Source organism: Solanum stenotomum, chromosome 12, assembly GCF_019186545.1.
Source record: "Solanum stenotomum isolate F172 chromosome 12, ASM1918654v1, whole genome shotgun sequence".
NCBI lineage: Eukaryota > Viridiplantae > Streptophyta > Magnoliopsida > Solanales > Solanaceae > Solanum > Solanum stenotomum.
Genome location: NC_064293.1, coordinates 46,192,414 through 46,209,715, shown reverse-complemented (window position 1 = coordinate 46,209,715; position 17,302 = coordinate 46,192,414). Strand labels below are relative to the sequence as shown.

The 17,302-nt window shown below is 35.6% G+C and overlaps 3 protein-coding genes and 1 pseudogene across 4 annotated transcripts; 3 read left to right on the top strand and 1 right to left on the bottom strand.

The window, feature by feature from the left end:
* Positions 1-161: 161 nt before the first annotated feature.
* Positions 162-2,581, bottom strand: LOC125847736 (pentatricopeptide repeat-containing protein At3g50420). The gene has a single exon (XM_049527416.1). The coding sequence runs from the start codon at positions 2,485-2,487 to the stop codon at positions 376-378; it is 2,112 nt and encodes a 703-aa protein (XP_049383373.1). The 5' UTR covers positions 2,488-2,581; the 3' UTR covers positions 162-375.
* A 187-nt stretch (positions 2,582-2,768) lies between these two features.
* On the top strand, positions 2,769-8,487 carry LOC125847734 (uncharacterized). 2 transcript variants are annotated; one of them, XM_049527412.1, is made up of 12 exons: positions 2,769-2,874; positions 2,977-3,039; positions 3,120-3,173; positions 3,272-3,364; positions 3,566-3,652; positions 3,742-4,320; positions 4,721-5,197; positions 5,717-5,775; positions 5,860-5,962; positions 6,079-6,158; positions 6,925-7,251; positions 8,335-8,487. In XM_049527412.1, exons 1-12 carry the CDS (start codon positions 2,815-2,817, stop codon positions 8,375-8,377), a joined length of 2,025 nt encoding a protein of 674 aa, XP_049383369.1. In that variant the 5' UTR covers positions 2,769-2,814; the 3' UTR covers positions 8,378-8,487. The 2 variants fall into 2 exon arrangements, with proteins under 2 accessions (XP_049383369.1, XP_049383368.1); XM_049527411.1 differs by lacking the exon at positions 8,335-8,487 and having other exon boundaries at positions 6,925-7,535.
* Positions 8,488-9,939: 1,452 nt separating this feature from the next.
* Positions 9,940-12,168, top strand: LOC125847746 (geraniol 8-hydroxylase-like). The gene is made up of 3 exons (XM_049527427.1): positions 9,940-10,379; positions 10,869-11,313; positions 11,457-12,168. The coding sequence occupies exons 1-3, from the start codon at positions 9,940-9,942 to the stop codon at positions 12,057-12,059; spliced, it is 1,488 nt and encodes a 495-aa protein (XP_049383384.1). The 3' UTR covers positions 12,060-12,168.
* A 2,779-nt stretch (positions 12,169-14,947) lies between these two features.
* Positions 14,948-17,175, top strand: LOC125847762 (geraniol 8-hydroxylase-like; annotated as a pseudogene).
* The last annotated feature ends 127 nt before the right edge of the window (positions 17,176-17,302 follow it).

Genomic DNA, 17,302 nt, shown 5'->3' with positions numbered 1-17,302 from the left:
TTTTTATTTTTTTCCCTTTTCAAATAAGAAAAGAATTTCAGGATACACGGAGAAGAAATATGGCAGCAGTTATATCTTGTTGACTGATAACTGCCACATGGTAAAATTAGTTTTCTGTCGTAAGTGTATATGTAGAAAATAATGGTTGACGCCTAAAGGCTATAAAAAAGAGGGTGAAATTTTGTGTGATACCACTAGTTTATTTTAGGCTTCAGTTCAATGATTGAGTTTAGAACACAATATAACAAACATATATTCTAGGAATCATTTTGGAGAAGAGATTGGCTGAATCTTGAGCTCCATGGCCTATCAAAGATTTCAGTGGGCAGTCATTCTGATTCAAACTAATGGAGGCTAGATCCTACTTCCACAGCCTCAGCATCCAGTATAAATTGATTTGCTTCTGACTGTTAAGTTTCCTAGTAATCTATGCAGCTCAGCTCTTATTTCATCATACTGTGGATGTGAATGATCACTAGAAGAGAACACATGAGTATTGTTCATAACTTCTAACCAGCTTAAACCAGGATCTTTTTCCAACATAAGTCCCCTTATTTTTCTCCTAATCTCTGAAACACTAGCCCATCTACCAGTTGAAGCAAATAAATTGGAAAGCAGTACATTTGTTGCACTGTCTTCTGCATCCATGCCCAAAACCTGTTTAGCAACACGTATTCCTATTATCCGGTTTCCTTTACTTACACAGGAGCTCAGTAAAATTCTCCATAGTTGAAGACATTCAACACCCAAGGGTGATTCCATTATAACATTCTCAGCCTCCTCCAGCATTCCAGCTCGACTCAACAACGTGATCATGCAAGAATAATGCTTCAGGCTTGGTTCTAAACCAGTTTCTTTCATGTAATTCCAGAAGTATAAACCATGGTTGACCAAACCACAGTGGCTACATGCTGCAAGCAGAGAGATAAATGTTACATGATCTGGTTTTAGGCCATGTTGTAAAATATCATTGAACAGCGTGAATGCCTCCTCTGACTTCCCATGGTAACCATATGCACCAAGCATTGAGTTCCAGCATATCAGATTAGGCATGGTGACGCTGGAAAACATAAGCTCTGCAGCTGCAAGGTTTCCAATTTTAGCATACATATCAACCAGACTCCCGCAAACAGTCATCTCAGCACTATAGCCTGTTTTGGCAGCCAGGGAATGAATCATCTCACCCTGCCTCACAGTTGCCACTTCAGCACACACACTTAAGGCACTGGTAAGAGTAAATTCATCAGCCTTGTGGCCTTCCTGTAACATCCCATGGAACAATCTAATAGAGCTCTCAGCATTACCAATCCTACAATGTCCAGCAATCATCTCAGTCCAAAGGACAACATCCTTATCAAGGACATTAATGAAAACCTTTTGAGCAGACTCAACTTCCCCATTGCAAAAGTACATTGATATAAGTGTGCTTGCAACAAATACACTTGCACCGAGCCCCACCTTCTCAACTTGACCATGAAGTGGTATCCCATACTCAGCTGCTGGCAATGTTCCTGCAGCAGAAATTGTAGCTGCAAATGTATATTCATCAGGGGTGAAGCGAGAAGATTGTCCAAATTGGATGAACATCCTCATTGCCATCTCTCCATCTCCATTTGTTGCATACCCCGATATCATTGAATTCCAAGAAACCAAATCTGGCTTCTTCATTTTTCTGAAGATTTTCAAAGCTGTTTCACTATCACCACAACTAGAATACATGTCGAGCAGGGCATTATACAAGGGCAAATCAGGTGCAGCCCCTGAAACAATCACTTTAGAGTGAGTCAATTTCCCAGAAAGATGGTCTCTTAACCTGCTACAAGCACTCAACAATGTCGTATAAGTGAAATTCGTAGGAACAACTCCGGTCCTCAACATGGTGCCAAACAGCTGAAGGCCTTCCACAGTCTTACCATTTTCCAAATATCCGAAGAATAGAGTATTCCAAGCCACAGAATCTTTATCATGCATGTAGCAAAACACTTTCTTTGCACAATCCAAGACTCCACAATTTAAGTACATCCCAAGAACAGAGGTTTGAACGCACACATCGTATAAAAATCCAAACTTTATACACTGGGAGTGAAGCATAGAGCCTAATACCTGATTCTTGATGCTCGAACACGCATTTAAAAGACTAGTAAAAGTTAACCCATTTGGTCTTATGCTCTCACTTTGCAATTGAGCAAACAAATGGAAAGCCCAATGGGCAAGGTGGTGGTATCGAGAATAGGCGGAAATGAGGGCGTTAAAAGAGACGATATTTCTCTCAGGCATTTTGTCGAACAGGATATGTGAGTCTTGGATAGACCCACATCGGGCGTACATGGAGAGAATGTTGTTGAATACATAAGGAGATCTGGAGGTGGCGGGTATGGAAGTGAGGATGAGGGAATGGAGCTGGCGTGCTTTGCTGATTAAGGTTATGGAGTTGCACTTGTCGAGGAGAAGTGCTGCTATGGAAGAGGCCTCATTCAATGGTGGCATAAGTTGGTAGCTTTTGTCACTCCATTAAAGTCATGGATTACCAACTATTGAAACATAGTGTTCAGTCAATATATTTTGGAGCAATAATAAGTGTTTAATCAAAATTTTAAAAATGTTTTAGAGCTTTTTTTGGCCAAGAAGCTAAAAAATGACTTATTTTGTTAAACAGTTTTATTAAATATCTTTTTTAAAAAAAAACACTTTTTAGAAAGAAAAAATACTTTTATGTTTTTTTTTTAAAAAATAAATACTTTTAATTAATTAATTAAGAAGTACATACATACCACAAAAGAAAAGAGAAGCGAGTTCATTCTGAACTTGGAAATTATGGCGAAGGAACACTCACGTCTCTGTTCTCTAATTGACTGTTACCTCCGTCCTTATACTGTAAGCTCACTCAACCCTTTCGCCGCAACTGTTTCTTACTTTCCTGTCTATTTTTTTTTCTTCTTCTCATTTTACAGAAAATGGAACTCTACTCCTCTGCAGGAAACTGGGTCTGCTTCGGTAACCAAAGAAACGGAGAAAGAACTTTTAATTGCTCTCTCACAGGTTGTTCCTTTTTTACCAATTCTGGGATTCTTGTTTTGAATTGAGGCAGACTTGATTGATTGAAAAGTCCCTACTTTTAGGTTTATACAGAAATTAAGCTGTGGATGAAGGAGTATGAGTCTGATGACAGCTTTGTAAGAATCTTCCTCTGTGTATCTCTTCGTTGTGGAGATATGATTTTGCTTGGAATTATCTTAGGTTACATTGTTTGTTTGTGTGAATTTATTAGCAGGAGATGGAGGGAAACTCTGTTGGTGGAGGTCCAATAATCCCTGAGTCACATGCTGCTAATCATCATTGTTTAACTAATGTTATTGAGGTCTTGGTAGGTTTTTTCAATTCAAATACCCCATTATGATATATGATACATGGGTTCCAATTTTTCAGGTTCTAGTAAACTAAGATTTCATCTCATTTTGATCAGTTTCAAGTTCAGTTCCCCCCTCTTTCAATGGTGCATTTGTTGTTTTGTTTGAAATTACTTCTAATTCAACCTTACAACTGTCTTATGATTTCCTATCTGCAGATGGTCGTGGTTGCGATGGAGAATCCATATATGAATCACCTAATTGGCAATATCCTGGTGTCTGTTTCTGATTTTTTGGTTGAATCTGTACGTGATAAGACAGTGCTTCCGAAATCACTACATAGGCAGTTCTTTGTTTTGATATTTTGTGTTTCTTTACAAGTTCTATCTTGCAGGAAAGCTGTTGGGGTGAATATATCAATTTACTGTATCTTTGTGTGGAAGTTCCAATTTTTAATGGTCTTTCTTCTATGGGACATACGATGGAGGTCAAAAACTTGAGTGGGGATCCTTCACCCTCTTCTTTATTGAAGCTCAGCCTGAAAAGTGCAAGTTGGTCAACGGCAGCTGTTATCATGAGAGTTCTACACAATGTACTGAAACAGTTGAATCGGGATCTTATTGATCAGTTTTTCAACATTTTCTTGGAGGCTACCATTTATTTTATCTCAAATATGCCGTGGAATTTGTTGTCGGAGGTTTACCATGTTCAAGGGGACTCCAATTCAGACCGCTTGCTTCAAATGCAAGAAGAAAAACCGAAGTCAATACTAATATTTCAGGGATATCTTCTTCGGTTACTCTGTTCGTTGGTTAAAAGTGGTTGGACAGATGCTGCTGTCATCGCTCCAGCAGAGCATCCATTTATTTTTGAAATAAAAAACCTGCTTCCTAGACTACTGTCATCATGCCTTAGTAATGGACAACACTCTGATAATGTTGCGATCTGTCAATATCTTAAACATAAAATGTTGGTATGAATTTCTTCTCAACTCTTTCTCATTCATTAGCATCTGTGACCATTCCGTTCAATTCAAGTCCATTTCCTTCTAATAATAAATAATTTGTCTTTTGAGGCAAATCAGGGGGTTCTCTAAATCTCACATCCACTTGCACTTTATTTAATATTAAGAGGGATTTACCCTTCTTTGATGTTGCATTCAGTCTAAAATGTTCCAATTAGCCCATTAGGTGGATATGATGAGGGGTTCTTGTTCTTTGCTTTTGGTCTAATAATCATTTCTTCCATTTATGCTCCTTATGTTATTTACAGTGGTGGGATAGGTATATTTAAAATTTTATTTGAAATATCATGCACCAATGTGATCATTAACTGAGTTGAGTTTGTGGTTGCACTAACTGTCCATTTTACAGATACTCATGATTCGACTTAGTAACCAAATCCATTGGGAGCACTCAATTGTAATTTCGTGGTTGGATCTTATCCACACATACTTTCAAGATGTATTATCCCAACCTATGGAGGAGCAGGAGTTTGTTCTAGATAAATATCTCGAAGGTTCGCCATTTGGGGTAATGACATTTGATATGGGGAAAAAATGGATTTCATCAAAGCATTTACAGCGGCTGTCTATTTTCCTTTTCCTCAAATGTTCCTCTAGTTTGCTGAGCATGAAAGAAATGACTGATCAACATTATGCATGTAAAAATCTTAAGTCTTGCTCAAGCTTTGACATGAATCCCAAGTGTTGCAGTCGAAGGAAAGCTTTGCTAGAGCTCCATGAGTGGCTCAGAGAGCTTCTCCCTGGCGATTGTTTTATTGACCATGACATGTACTCCGAGAAACGCATGAACTTTGTCTCATCCTTCTTGCAGCTATATATGCAAGAGGTTTGTCCTCTTGCTCACAATGACATGTTTTGTTTTTACTTGTTCATTTGTTTCAGGATCTCTATATAAAAAGTTTGAATTGACTTTTATAAATTCATGATTATATTTGATTTTCAAGGTTTGATAAGTTTTAGAACTGTCGTTATTAGATTAGCTGGACAGTACTTTGTATATGCAGTTGGTTTAGTACTCTGCATCTCTTTGGACTTCCAATGATTAAGAATTGCCTATATTTGGCTTCCAAGCTTTATCTATTAAATTGTTATTATTTTTCAACAACAAAACAGAAGATTGAGAATTGCCTATTTCTTACAAAATGGTTTCTAGCTTGCTTCTAGGTTTTAGTATACCTCCTACTATGGCATGGTGTCCATGACATAGAGCTCTGCTAAAACTTCGTATTTGGTTGATTTGATTCCTGTCCTTGTATGTTAAAGTACCCGAGGATATCTTACTATATGTTTACTGGTCCAGCTGTCTTCACTTTCCTGACTTTCGTTTACTACTGTTAAATTGTAGGACGATATTCTATTTGAAATGCTCTTGCAAATGTTATGCTTGCCATTTTACTCTGAAAAGTGAGTTGAATGTACATTTGCTAATTTTAGAGATGATGTGAAGTTGCATATGGCGGTTGCTTTAGTGCATCATGTTGTATGTAGGTTTACTAATGAAGTGGCTTTATCAGATGATGAAGTGAGAGAGTTTTCTCTGATCTCACACCTTTTTCACCCAATACATTTCTTTCACCTATTCTTGGCTGGAGTAAGTACAAAACATTCCCTTGTGCATTTCTTTGTTTTCTTTCCCTCTGATGTCAAGATCGAAATACTAAATAATTACCCATGCTGAGTAGTTTTGCTATGTTACCGTCCTCACAGATACACTATGATCATCAAGTTCTTCTTGATTATCTTATCTCAAAAGATACAGGGGCTAGTTCTGCTGAATATCTTTTGAGGTACGTATAAGTTATAACTTTGCATTTTATTTTCTTCTATAGTATTTGGACATGGATATAAGATCTATAAGTATCAATATGTATACTAAGTATGGTGTTTTGACAGGCTCAACCTTTATATGAATAAAGCATACTAGTTCCAAATTTGCAAACCATCTTTTTCTCCCAATATTTAAGTGTAATCCAAATTCGCAAACCATCTTACTCCATGTAAGAAGTTCCAGCTGTACCATGCAGCATATTCAGAATTACAAGAGTTGTAAGCTCTTCGTAAAACACTACTCCCTCTGTGTTTGACAAAGCACTGAATTTAAGAAAGAAAGACTTTTGAAACACATGCTCTAGAACAAGTCATAACCATTTGTGTGGTTGCAATTTGTAAATCATCTCATTAAGGATAAAGTGAGAATTTTAAAGTTAAAAGGTTTCTAAACATAGAAATGTGTCATTCTTGGGATAGACTAAACGGAAAGTGTGCCACGTAAATTGGGATAGAGGATGTATCTTTTTGATCCTAAAAAAGTTCCACAAAACCTCTTATGAATTAACTTGTCTTTTTTAATATATTCCTAAAAAACAAAAATGTAGCCACATGTTCTTCCATTTGCATTAAACATTGTGTATTCATTTCTCTGATAATTGCTCCAAATTTGAATAAAAAATTCAATTTCAGAGAAAGGGGACAACATTAGCCCTTCTTAAACAAAATATGTTGACTTTATCCATGTCTGATGTTGCAATTAAATTTGTACCTGCATCCTCATAGGTGTCTGCGTAAGGTATGTGATTCGTGGAACATATTTATCGAATTTTCATGGAGCGGAAAATGTCAAAGCAGTAAAAGAAAAAAGTTTTCAACAGATGATCATAACTCTATGGGAGAGATAACGCTTGTGTCGAGTTGTGTTAGTGGAGATATTTTACCACCTGACACCAAACGCAAGAAAGCGTACGGATGTCACAATGAGGATTATGTAACTCAGATGTCACCGTTTGAATGTGCAAGGAACTGCCTTTTTCAACTTAAAGCATCTATTGAAGGCCTTCACCAGAAGAACCTGTTTCCTTATAATCCACTAGTGCTACTACGTCGGTATGTATGTTTGACACATTTGGGGTTTTCATTAGTTTCTGTTGTATTCTGGAAATTGCATCAGACTCTGGAATTCCATAATATATTTATTATTTCTATGTCATCTTTCCTAATAATAGGAGTTCTTATAATAAGCTGTAAGTTGCTTAAAATAAGCAAAGTGTTTGTTTGATGTTTAGATTGGGTTCATTGGATGTTCTTCAGAGTTGGGTTAAGCAATTCTTACTTTGATATTTAAGTTTGTATTTGCAATCATTTCAAAACTATTTTGCTAGAATCATGCATGCATTAAAGATCACTTAGATCATTAATGATGTCGGGTTTTGAAATATCTGAGGTGAATGTGCTGTAGAATGCAAGTGGATGGTGTGTTTTTTCCCCCCTTTTTATGGGTCAAAATTCAGTGAACACATTTTTATTCTTCAAGCTACTACTTATGTTAGTTTGCTGGTTGGCGTTTTGTTCTAATTTTGCAGAGAATCTATCAGCGAGTTCTTACTAAGGAGGCATTTGTTTGAAATTTTTCAAAAAGCAGTTTGCGAAAGAATATTTAGTTTTCACAAACTCTGTTTTTTGAGTTGTTTTTGTAAAAGAATTCTGAGTTTCTGTAAACTCTAAACTTTGAGGCAGGAAGTTGCGTTGCCATCCTTCAATTCAAGCCAGTTTTTCAAGGATAACTGTCTCATTCATCATGTTCGTGTTTGTTTGCTGTTCATTGTTCATGCTTTTTCTGAAGTTTGAACACATTTTTGTTACTGATGTAATGATCTTGATAGCTTAAGAATTTGTTGCTCATATATTGGTTGTTGGTTAAAGGTAAATATAATTTTTTTCTATTTGGGGACTTGGGACAAAGTCTCGGTGCAATAGTAAAGTTGCTCCTTTGGTGACCCAAGGGTCAAGGTTCAAGGTGTGGGAACAGCCTCTATGCATAAATGCAAGGGGAATGCTGTGACCAGTAAGCCCATTCTCCCCACAGTGTCACTAGCCAGACATTACTTCGGGGGGCTAAGCCTTTTCGGGAAAGGAGGGATGGGGAGGCCACTGTTGCTACCAGAAATTATCTAATACTCTTCATTGCAGTTTGACGCGATTTCAGGAGCTCTGTGGAGATGACGGACCATAAAAGCTCGCTCGCTGTTGACCTATCGCCTTGAAATCCATGTTCGATCGTACTCCACATGCCAAGTTGACATCGGCTAGTTGAAAATGACTGCAACTTCAAAGGGACGATATTAGAGCAAAATATGGCTTGGATGTGAATCCAGTACTAGCATTCTGACTGCAACTTTTGAGGCGAGTTTTCTGACTTTGACTATGGATATGTGTAACACATTTCTGGACTGAAAGGATGAATGTTCTTAGATGTCGACAGGTGTTTTTTTACAATTTCTCATCAAGTGCCTCCAGGGAAGCCAAGGGGTCAAAGGTTTTAGAGTTAGCAGAATCTGCAAAGCAGTTAGAATAAAACAGTTAGTGGCTAATCTCCATTTAGCTGTTAATTACTGTTAGGAGGTAGTTATGTGTACGTTAGAAGTTAGTTAGAATATACGTGCTAAAGCTAACCGCTGGCAGCTAGCATCAACCTCTATAAGAGGATTTAAGGATTGATTTGATTTCAGTTTTTGGAATCTGAGATATTTTCTGCTCTTGTGAGAATGTAGACATTTTCCAGATTTCATCTTTGTGTTTGGATGTATATGAAATCGATCGAGTAGGTTGCAGAAAATTAACCCTACATGACATTGACAAGATTGGTGATATTAAACCCTGCATGACTTAATGCCTATGTAGTACAATTTGTTAAACAGAAAGGAAACGACAAAGCAAAAGTTGTTACAATTGAAAAGCAGTACTCCCTCCGTTTCACAAAGAGTGACCTGGTTTGACTTGACACAAAGTTTTAGAAAATAAAGAAGACTTTTGAATCTTGTGGTCCTAAATTAAAATTATGTCAAATGTACTAAACTGCCCTTCAATCTTGTGGCTTTAAACATGCCACGTGGAAAGCTGAAATTAAAATGTTACCAAAAAAGGAAAGATGCCATTCTTTTTGAAACAGATTAAAAAGGAAAGGAGGTCATTCTTTTTGAAACGAAGGGAGTAGTACGTACTACAACAACCCTAAACCTCAAGGTGCATGCAGGGAACACAACGGTGCTAGCAGTTCTTCTTGACTTCCAGAGAGCTTCTCGGCAGTTTCCATAGAAAGGAATTTAATTGTTGACGGGATGATAGTAGGGATCAAATATGGACGGGTCGGTTGGAATAGGTTAAACAAAAATGATAAAATATTCGATCCGCCTATAATTAACACAGATAATAAATGGATTAAGAGACGGATAATGTGGTGTTTTCATAAATAAACGAACACAAGATAAAAAACAGAATAAACTTAAACTCTCAGAAAGCAAGAAATCATGTAAAATAACAAGCAACAAATATGTATTTTGATAATATGGATATCCATTTTCAAAAAGTCAAGATATGTAATGGGTCGTTACTTGTATTCTCAAATTATTTTGTCAGCCGTAAATGATGGTACTAGTTTGTTTTTCCAACTTTGGAAAAACAGTACCCAACAGGGCCCAGAGGTTGGGCGTGATAAACATTTAGGATTAATGGATGATGCAGTATAGATATAACCATAACCACTAGATAATATAAGGCAATTAGTACATACTGACAATGGATTATGTAGTCATTGTAGGTGGATTACTACTTGCCTGGACTTTGCTTCAATGGGTAGCAATAAGCAAGAGAGGTAACAAAAACCTTCCACCAGGGCCAATTCCCCTTCCATTGATTGGAAATTTGCATAATATTCTTGGCGATCAACCTCACAAGTCACTTGCCAGGCTTGCCCAAAAATATGGCCCAATGATGGGCCTCAGGATGGGGCAAATAACGACAGTGGTAATATCTTCATCAGCCGTGGCAAAACAAGTCTTACAAAAACAAGATTTGTCCTTCTCCAGCAGAACAATTCCAGATGCAATCCGTACCAATAATCACCATCACCTCTCTGTGGTGTTTCTACCTGTTTGCTCTCTATGGAGAAGTATGAGGAAAATCTTGAATTCTAATCTCTTCTCTGGCAACAAGCTTGACGCAACTCAGCTTCTCAGGTAAAGGTCGGATATGGGTGGGTTGAATTTGATCAAAATTTATTTGGGTTGGGGCAAAAAATATACAGTATATAGGTTAGTCAAAATTCGACCAAAATGAGCCATGTTTTTTTATCTTACTTTATAGAAAAAAAATGCATTTTTTTCCCATATTAGAAGCTTAAATTCTCCCAAATTATATATCCTATAGTCTCCAAATTTGATTTTATATGTTTGAGTTTGTGTTGCAACCCTTGGATAAGAGAGACGGATCCAAAGTTTGAAGTATATATATATGGATTCCTACAGAAAAATCAAGTTAATATATAAGGATTATTGAGTTCATATTTAAATATTTGGTAGACTTCTTAATGCATTAACAAAGTCTGAACAAAAATTGTTGGGTTCATGTAAGGCGGTAACTCCTTGAGTCAAAGGCAACAAACATGTGATTACTCACCATACTAGTAGCGTAAATTGATTTTGTCACTTGTAATGTATGTCGATCAGGTCCCAAAAGATGCAAGATTTTATTACTTATTGCGGCAAGTGTAGCCAAACTGGCGAGTCAGTGAATATAGGCCAAGCTGCTTTCGAGACCATGCTTAATTTACTTTCCAATACCTTTTTTTCCAAGGATGTAGTGGACCCTTATGGAAATTCAGGTAAAGAATTTGAGGATGTAGTCTGGGACGTCATGGAAGAATCTGGTAAGCCCAATTTCGCCGATTATTTCCCCCTCTTGAAAAGGATTGATCCTCAAGGGATAAGGCGACGCATAGGCAAGCATTCTGATAAGTTGCTACAGCTGATTGGGGGATTGATCGATGAACGATTGGAGCAAAGGAGGCAATCGCCAAATGGCGGTAGAACAGATTTTCTTGAAGTTATGTTAAATACTAGCGAAGAAGATCCGCAGGCATTCGACAGAAATCATATAGAACACTTGTGCCTGGTAATTTTGAACTTTTTATTTGCACAGCCGGATAGACCTTTTGACCAATTATTTTCCACCAGTGCTCTGTTATGCTTCATTACAATTTACATACTTGCTTCCTTAGCTTATTGCATCCCTGAGAATTATTAATTATATTGCAGGACCTTTTTATTGCGGGAACGGATACAACTTCAAGTACATTAGAATGGGCAATGGTAGAGGTCATGAGAAAACCATACATAATGAATAAAGCTAAAAGCGAGTTTGCAGATGTTATTGGCAAAGGCAAGATAATCGAAGAAGGCGATATTGGTCGTCTCCCTTATTTGCAGTGCATAGTGAAAGAAACCTTGCGGATGCACCCTCCAGTACCTTTTTTGATTCGCAAGGTCGATCAGGAAGTCGAGGCGTGTGGCTATTTTGTCCCGAAAAACTCTCAGGTGTTAGTGAACGTATGGTCAATAGGTCGTGATCCAGCTACATGGGAGGATCCTCTGACATTTAAGCCTGAGAGATTTTGGGATTTGAAAATGAATGTTCGTGGCCAAGATTTTGAACTCATTCCATTTGGTGCTGGTAGAAGAATTTGCCCGGGATTAACTTTGGCGACAGCGAAACTATGTACAATGTTGGGTTCGTTGTTGAATTCATTTGATTGGAAAGCTGAAGGCGATATTGCAGCAGAAGATTTGGATGTAGAAGAAAAGTTTGGTCTTACACTAGCGAGAGCACGTCCTTTACGAGCTATACCTATTTCGCTTTAAACGTTGGCATGTAATAATGTTATTATTGTGAAGACATGAGTTAGTTTAGAATTTTTTTTCCCTCCAAATGTTGTTATTGTTGTGTTCTTCTCTCTTTTAAATAAGGGTACTATTGTCTTTTGTATTTGTAAACTCTTTTTTGGAGTGATTTTTAATGATTGACAGGAGTTAATATTATTATGGTATTTAGAAGTCTAAAGATCTTCCCATAATATATGTAGTTAGTGAATTTAGATTGAAGAAGCGTTTGATTTCTCCCAATCTTCCGAGTAGGAGTGTTCGCGATTTGGATAAAAATTGATTTAAATAAAAAAATGGAATCAAATTGATTTTATTTGGATTTGGTTTAGTTTGAATTTAGATTTTTAAAATTCAATAATATTTGGTTTGTTTATGATTTTGTTCCGAAAAAAACAAAGAAACAACCGAACCAAATCGATAAATTATATACATCAAACTTATTATTATAGTACATACATAATATATTATTTTTATAAACAATTTTAAAGATCTTCTATATATTTTCATCAAAATGTATTTATAATTTATTTATGAAAGCAAAAATGCCCCAGGTGAGAGTATTTATCTTGATGATTTCATCATTTTCATGTATATGAGTGTCTGACAATTCTTTGTGAGATTGAAAATGTCATTGTCTCTTTCTTCTAGGAGAAAATACAGAATTTTGAAGCTTTATTCATAGTAAATTAAGTGATCGAAACATATATAATGTCAGTTATTTATTTGAATGGATTGTTGTTACTTTTTTACTTTTGAATGAATTGTTTCTTTTATTTTTATTTTTATGTATGGTTAATAACCGAACTAAATCAAATCGATAAATATATATTATATTTTGATTTTGATAATTTAAAATCAATTAAATTAGTTTAGTTTTGATTTTAACCAATAACCTACTCAAACCGACCCATGAACAACCCCTGCTTCCAAGGCTCATTTGTTGAGGTAACTCACCTTCCATGTAGATGGGTTTGGATCTCTATCATTTTCACGTTTCTTCTTTTCTCTTGCTATGCTAATCATTAAATAAAGTACCTAATTTGATAATTATGGAACAAAATAAATCTTAAAAAGGAAGGTAGTTGAAGTGAAGTGAGAGAGATTGAACATGTGTGAATACATATTCTTATTCCCAGTGAGGAGTGAATCGTCATATTTTTGCATTAAATGGACTCACGTGAGGTATGGAGTCTCTGTTTCCTCTTTTTTTCTTTTGTTTCATACCCACAGTCCACAGAGAACGTGGGTCAATGGTAAAAGTATAAATGATAATGTTTTTATAAATTACTTCATTTATTCTATAATATTTATTCACTTTATGAAATTAATAGATAATTCTTTATTTAGTTTTTAATTTTTCTTATAATTAATTTTAGTCATTTTTATAGAGTTTTCGATCAAAATCATTCTTAAATTATACCCCAAACTTAAACTACATCCTTAAAGTATCTTTCTTAGCAGAAAACATCCTTCAACTATTTAAAAGTAAACAATTTTCATCCTTCTACTTGAATTTATCAGAAAACTAATAGATCCCACAAAAATCAACTCATCCCTTCATAATTATTATTCTTAGATACGCCAAAAATACTATTGTGAACTTTTTCAGTAATTGAGTTTAGCATTATGCAAAAAAAAATCTAATTTGACCTTTTTTTCATTTATTTTTCATGTAATTTGATATTAAAAATATTATTAGTTGAAATATGTTTCTTCTCAATTAAATATGCTAGAAGCAACGTTTGTTGGAGACTTTTGCTTCCAATAATGTAGAACGAAACTCAAATGCAAGACATAATCAATATTTTGATCACTTCAATATCAGATTGACCCAAAAAGTTATTGATCTAAATACAGTTTGACTTTAAAAAAAGTAAAGATAATTAAGCTCCAACTTTTTTCCGTTACTAAATGAGAAAAAGAGCAGATCATTTATTACCCTCACATGACCTTCTAAACATTTTTTATTTCAATAAGCAATGGTGTTTAAGATTTCTAATATTTTTTTCAGAAACTTCTTATAGTAGGTAATGAAATTACGAAGAAAACTTTTGTTGATAGTCACGTGAACTGCTCATATTTTGTAGGATCCCTTAGTTTTTTGACGATATCTTACATAAGGATGAGTATTGTTAACTTTCAAATACTTAGAGGATGTTTTTTGCCAAAAAATATATTTTAAGGATGTAACTTAAGTTTGGGGTATAGTTTAAGGATGTTTTTGGCCAAAAACTCCATTTTTCTATTACATTTTTTAAAACATTGTTTATTCAAAGGGTGATAATTGATATAGTAAAATTACACTTTTATTTATAGTTTCTTAAAAGATGTACAAAAACAATAATATGGCAAAAGAAAGTATAAAAGTATAGGGTAATTTAAAAATTATTAAAAATTTCCAAATATTTTCTAAATATTAGATTTGAAAACTTAAGATGTTTACCAAATATATTTATTAAGTAATAACAAATTGTATGACCGAATTATTAATCGGTCATCGTCAGCCGAAGACAGAGATATTGTTAAGAACTGCTTAGTGGGAGTATCTTTTTACCCGAATTATTAATCAGTCGTCGTCAGCCGAAGACACAGATGCATTCATTAAATAGATTGAATTGTAAATCTTATCTCATCTGTGACACTCTTTTTTTCCCTCCTTTTTTATAGTTAACTCAAATAGAATGATAATTTTTTTATATTTAGTAATAGTTTAATTTTTAAATGATTATTTTATTCAAATTTATGATCATATAAATTTTTGTAACTTATTTTATATCATAACTTTCAAAAATCTTTCTTTTATCAAATCAAGCAACATTTGAAACTGTGTTAGTAAATATTTTCCCAACGGATTTACTACATTAAAATTAAGGGAAGCAGTGACTTTATAGTAATGAACGCAGAAAGCAAGACCAAGTGGCAGTAACTAATGCAATAGCTTGTTCAGCAAAGAAACAGGCCAATGGATTTAGTAGTGATTGTAGGTGGATTGCTACTAGCCTGGACTTTGGTTCAGTGTATTTGTAAGCTAGTGATAAGCAATAGATGTAACAAGAAACTTCCACCAGGACCAAAACCCCTGCCTGCCCTTGATTGGAAATCTTCACAACATACTTGATGGTCAACCACACCAGTCCCTTACGAAACTTGCTGAAAAGTATGGCCCTATAATCAGCCTCAGGTTGGGCCAAATGACGACAGTGGTTATATCTTCACCAGTCGTTGCTAAACAAGTCTTTTCTAGTAGACCACATCCAGATGCAATTTGTGCCCTAAATCACTACCAATTCTCTGTCGTATGGCTACCAGTCGCTGATCAATGGAAAAGCCTAAGGAAAATATTGAATTCCTGTATCAATATTTGACGCAAATCAACATTTCAGGTAGCAGTAGCGTGCCAAATGGGTTACTTTACTCAAATTTGATCTGACCAAAGTTAGCTTGGGTCAAAGTCATATAATTTTCAATATCCAAATCTGATTTTATATGTTTCAGTTTGACTTGCATTTTGACTCATACAGTTATTCTGTTGTGTGATGAGTTACATACTGAATGAGTAACTAACTCTTTTTAGGTCCGAGAAAGATCCGAGATTTGATTGCTTATTGCCGTAGATGTAGTGAAACTGGTGAGGCAGTGAATATAGGCAAAGCTGCTTTCGAGACTGACATGAATTTACTTTGCAATACCATTTTTTCCAAGGATGTTGTGGACCTTTATGCAAATTCAGGTAAAGAATTCAACGATGTGGTGTGGAACATCTCGGTAGAAGCTGGTAAGCCCAATTTGGCTGATTTTTTTTCCGTGTTTAAAACGATTGATCCCCAAGGAATAAGACGAAGAATAGGAAAGCATTTTGGTAAGTTGCTTCAGCAGATTCAGGGACTGATTGATGAACGATTGGAGGCAAGGAGGAAATCGGCAACTATTGGTAGCACTGACGTTCTTGACATTCTGATAAATACCAGCAAAGAAGATCCTCAGGCAATCCACAGAAATCACATAGAACGGTTATGCCTGGTACTTTCAACTTCTTCCTTTAGGTTATACATTCGACTTTTGTTAATTACAGTGTGTGTGTATGTTACTGGATTTAATTTATCCTTCCTCTTTGGCCAAATTGTAGAGATGCATTCATCATATATTGTGAACAGATATTAGGGGAAGATCTATCGTCGCATGCCCTGCACATTGTTCTATTTATGTTAAAAAGTATACACATTATTTACTGCCTAAGAATCCATTACATATAAGAGATAGCTAATTTATAAAGAAAATAGTTACTATAATAGTTACATAATGATGTAAGTACTATCACATTGTAAGTAGAGATTTCCAATTTATCAATTTTTGGCATCCCTTAGATTTAGTTATATATATTGCACGACCATTTCATTGTGGGAACGGATACAACTTCAAATACATTTGAATGGGCAATGGTAGAGGTCATGAGAAAGCCATACATAATGAGAAAAGCTAAAGCTGAACTTGCTGAAGTTATTGGGCAAGGCAAGGCAATAGTAGAAGCCAGCGTTGCCCATCTCCCTTATTTGCAGTGCATAGCGAAAGAAACCTTGCGGTTGCACCCACCAGTACCCATTTTGCTTAGCAAGGTAGATCAAGATGTTGAGGCGTGTGGATATTTTGTTCCGAAAGACTCTCAAGTGTTCGTGCACGTAGTGTCAATAGGCTGTGACCCAGCTAACTGGGATGATCCTTTGACATTTAAGCTAGAGAGATTTTGGGATTCAAAAATGGATGTTCGTGGTCAAGATTTTGAAATCATTCCATTTGGTGGTGGTAGAAGAATTTGTCCAGGGATACCTTTGGCAATGAGGACACTTTCCATTATGCTGGGTTCATTGTTGAATTCATTTGATTGGAAAGCTGAAGGCGATATTGCACCAGAAGATTTAGATGAGAAGTTTGGGGTTTCACTAGCCAGATTGCGTCCTTTGCTAGCTGTTCCTATTCCTCTTTAAACGTAGCAAATAATTTAGATTTGTCTGCTTTCTCTACAGACATTTCCGATCTCAACTATGTAATTCTCTTCCTCTTTCTATAATCAGTTTGACATAATAAAGTACTCCCTATATATCCGATTACGCTTGAGCATAAATATTGTCACTTTTATATGCAAAATCTTCAATTTCTGGATGCCTGAGAAACTGCAACGAGTTAATTAACATGACATGATTTGTTTTTTCTCCCGCAACCTAAAG

What these genes read in the sequence shown, in the direction of transcription:
- LOC125847736 (XM_049527416.1), bottom strand. Translation starts at nt 2,487, where the DNA reads ATGCCACCATTGAATGAGGCCTCTTCCATAGCAGCACTTCTCCTCGAC.
- LOC125847734 (XM_049527411.1), top strand. Translation starts at nt 2,815, where the DNA reads ATGGCGAAGGAACACTCACGTCTCTGTTCTCTAATTGACTGTTACCTC. An exon ending in CTAATGTTATTGAGGTCTTG is followed by an intron (nt 3,365 to 3,565) that starts GTAGGTTTTTTC and finishes TCCTATCTGCAG; the next exon opens with ATGGTCGTGGTTGCGATGGA. An exon ending in CTGATTTTTTGGTTGAATCT is followed by an intron (nt 3,653 to 3,741) that starts GTACGTGATAAG and finishes TCTATCTTGCAG; the next exon opens with GAAAGCTGTTGGGGTGAATA.
- LOC125847746 (XM_049527427.1), top strand. Translation starts at nt 9,940, where the DNA reads ATGGATTATGTAGTCATTGTAGGTGGATTACTACTTGCCTGGACTTTG. An exon ending in GACGCAACTCAGCTTCTCAG is followed by an intron (nt 10,380 to 10,868) that starts GTAAAGGTCGGA and finishes TATGTCGATCAG; the next exon opens with GTCCCAAAAGATGCAAGATT. An exon ending in ATATAGAACACTTGTGCCTG is followed by an intron (nt 11,314 to 11,456) that starts GTAATTTTGAAC and finishes ATTATATTGCAG; the next exon opens with GACCTTTTTATTGCGGGAAC.